This window comes from Apaloderma vittatum, unplaced genomic scaffold (assembly GCF_000703405.1).
Source record: "Apaloderma vittatum isolate BGI_N311 unplaced genomic scaffold, ASM70340v1 scaffold25262, whole genome shotgun sequence".
Lineage (NCBI taxonomy): Eukaryota > Metazoa > Chordata > Aves > Trogoniformes > Trogonidae > Apaloderma > Apaloderma vittatum.
In genome coordinates this window covers 2,227-3,746 of record NW_009702266.1, presented here as the reverse complement: position 1 = coordinate 3,746, position 1,520 = coordinate 2,227, and the positions used below count along the sequence as shown (strand labels likewise).

The window sequence follows — 1,520 nt, the reverse complement described above, 5'->3', positions numbered from 1 at the left end:
CTGAGGCGGGCGGGGAGGGAGATAGCTGCTCTGACGGTGAGTGCTGCCTCCTGGTCCCCAGGCACCAGCTGGGATCGCCTCAGGCTGCAGCATCTTCCACAAAGCAACCCCAGCAGGGCCTGGACCTGCACAGGAGTGATGCTGTGCCCCACGCTGCTGGAGACCAAATCCTGCTTCTCCCCAGTTTCAGCCCACCCCCATCGAGACGGAGCTATTGTGGCTGCCATCGCACTCCTCGTTTCATCCTTTCCTCAGTCCTGCGCCCAAACACCCTTTTTGGGACTCATGCAATGCTCCCCCTCCATGCTGCACCCTCACAGCTCTCCTGTCGCTGGCCCAGCTTTTCCACATGGCTCCTTGCCAAGAGCCAGCCCTGACCCGCATCTTGGGGTGGGATGTAGGATGTCCAGCCATTGGGGCAGTAGCACATGCAAGATACACATGAGAGACTGGGAGGGTGAATGGAAATTGAGGAAAGGTAAGAGACCCAGCACCAGTTCTGCCTTACCTGAACCCTGGGCAGGGCTGCAGGGAGGACACTTGTCACCCTTGGCTGGCCAAAAAGGCTTTCTCCAATGTGGAATGGGATGCATGCAAGTAGCAGGGTTACGGCTGGTCCCAATCCCTCTGCGATTCATTGCTCTGGTGTGGGAAGGGCCTGGATGCGTTTCTTGTCCAGCCAGTCTGCAGAGCAAAAATGAATGAGACAGGATACGCCCAAACCAGCTCCCTGCTTGCTGTCCCACTCCTCCACCAACACTCAGACCCTTCATGACCAGATCTCTGCGTAGCTTTGTGTCCACCTCCAGATGGCCACCGCAGATGACTCCAGCCCCAGCTTGTCAAGGAGCCCTCATTTCTCCCTGCCCTGAGCTGCTCCCTGCATGGGGCAAAGCAACTAGGACGAATTTTTGGGGCCACAGACATGGTGCAAGGGCGTGGGTACCAGCATTGCACCCTGAGGCCTTAGCACTGAGCACAGCACCTTCCTTCCACCAGCAGAGCCATGGGGGTGCTGATGTCCAGGCGGCAGACGGTGGAGAAGGTGCAGAAGGTCAGCTTGGCTGTGTCAGCCTGGGGGCCGGGCGGGGGGGACCGGCCCTCGACACGGCGGCGGGCAGAAGCGGGGGCCACACACCGGGGAACACTGGAGCAGGAGGTGCAGGAGGGAGAGGAGGAGGCATCGGCGGGACCCTCCCAGTCAGAGGAGAGCAGTGCCAGCAAGGCGGCATGGGAACGGCTGCGGGACGGCCGTGGCGTGGAGCCAGAGGAGTTTGACCGAGCCAACAGGTTCACGCCACCTGCCTTCATCCGGCCCAAGCGGGAGCTGCACGACGATGAGCCCCTGGACATCAGCCTGGAGCAGCGGGAGCAGGCAAGCAGATGGAGCAAGGGGACAGGGAGGGAGGGAGAGGGCTGGAGATGCTCGGGGAAGAGCCTAGGGAAGCGCAGGCCCATGCTGCCCCTCCAAGCAGCTGCCCACCTCTCCCCAGGTCATCAATGACGAGATGTGTGAGATC

The 1,520-nt window shown here is 61.2% G+C and overlaps 1 protein-coding gene across 1 annotated transcript in view; it reads left to right on the top strand.

The window, feature by feature from the left end:
* Nucleotides 1-1,006: 1,006 nt before the first annotated feature.
* KIAA1045 (KIAA1045 ortholog) overlaps nucleotides 1,007-1,520 on the top strand; it is a gene marked incomplete at its 3' end in the record, with an annotated part of 2,734 nt that continues 2,220 nt past the window's right edge. The window contains exons 1-2 of the mRNA XM_009879496.1: nucleotides 1,007-1,375; nucleotides 1,494-1,514. Of these exons, the coding sequence (XP_009877798.1) occupies nucleotides 1,007-1,375; nucleotides 1,494-1,514 (390 nt within the window). The remainder of the gene's footprint in view (nucleotides 1,376-1,493; nucleotides 1,515-1,520) is intronic.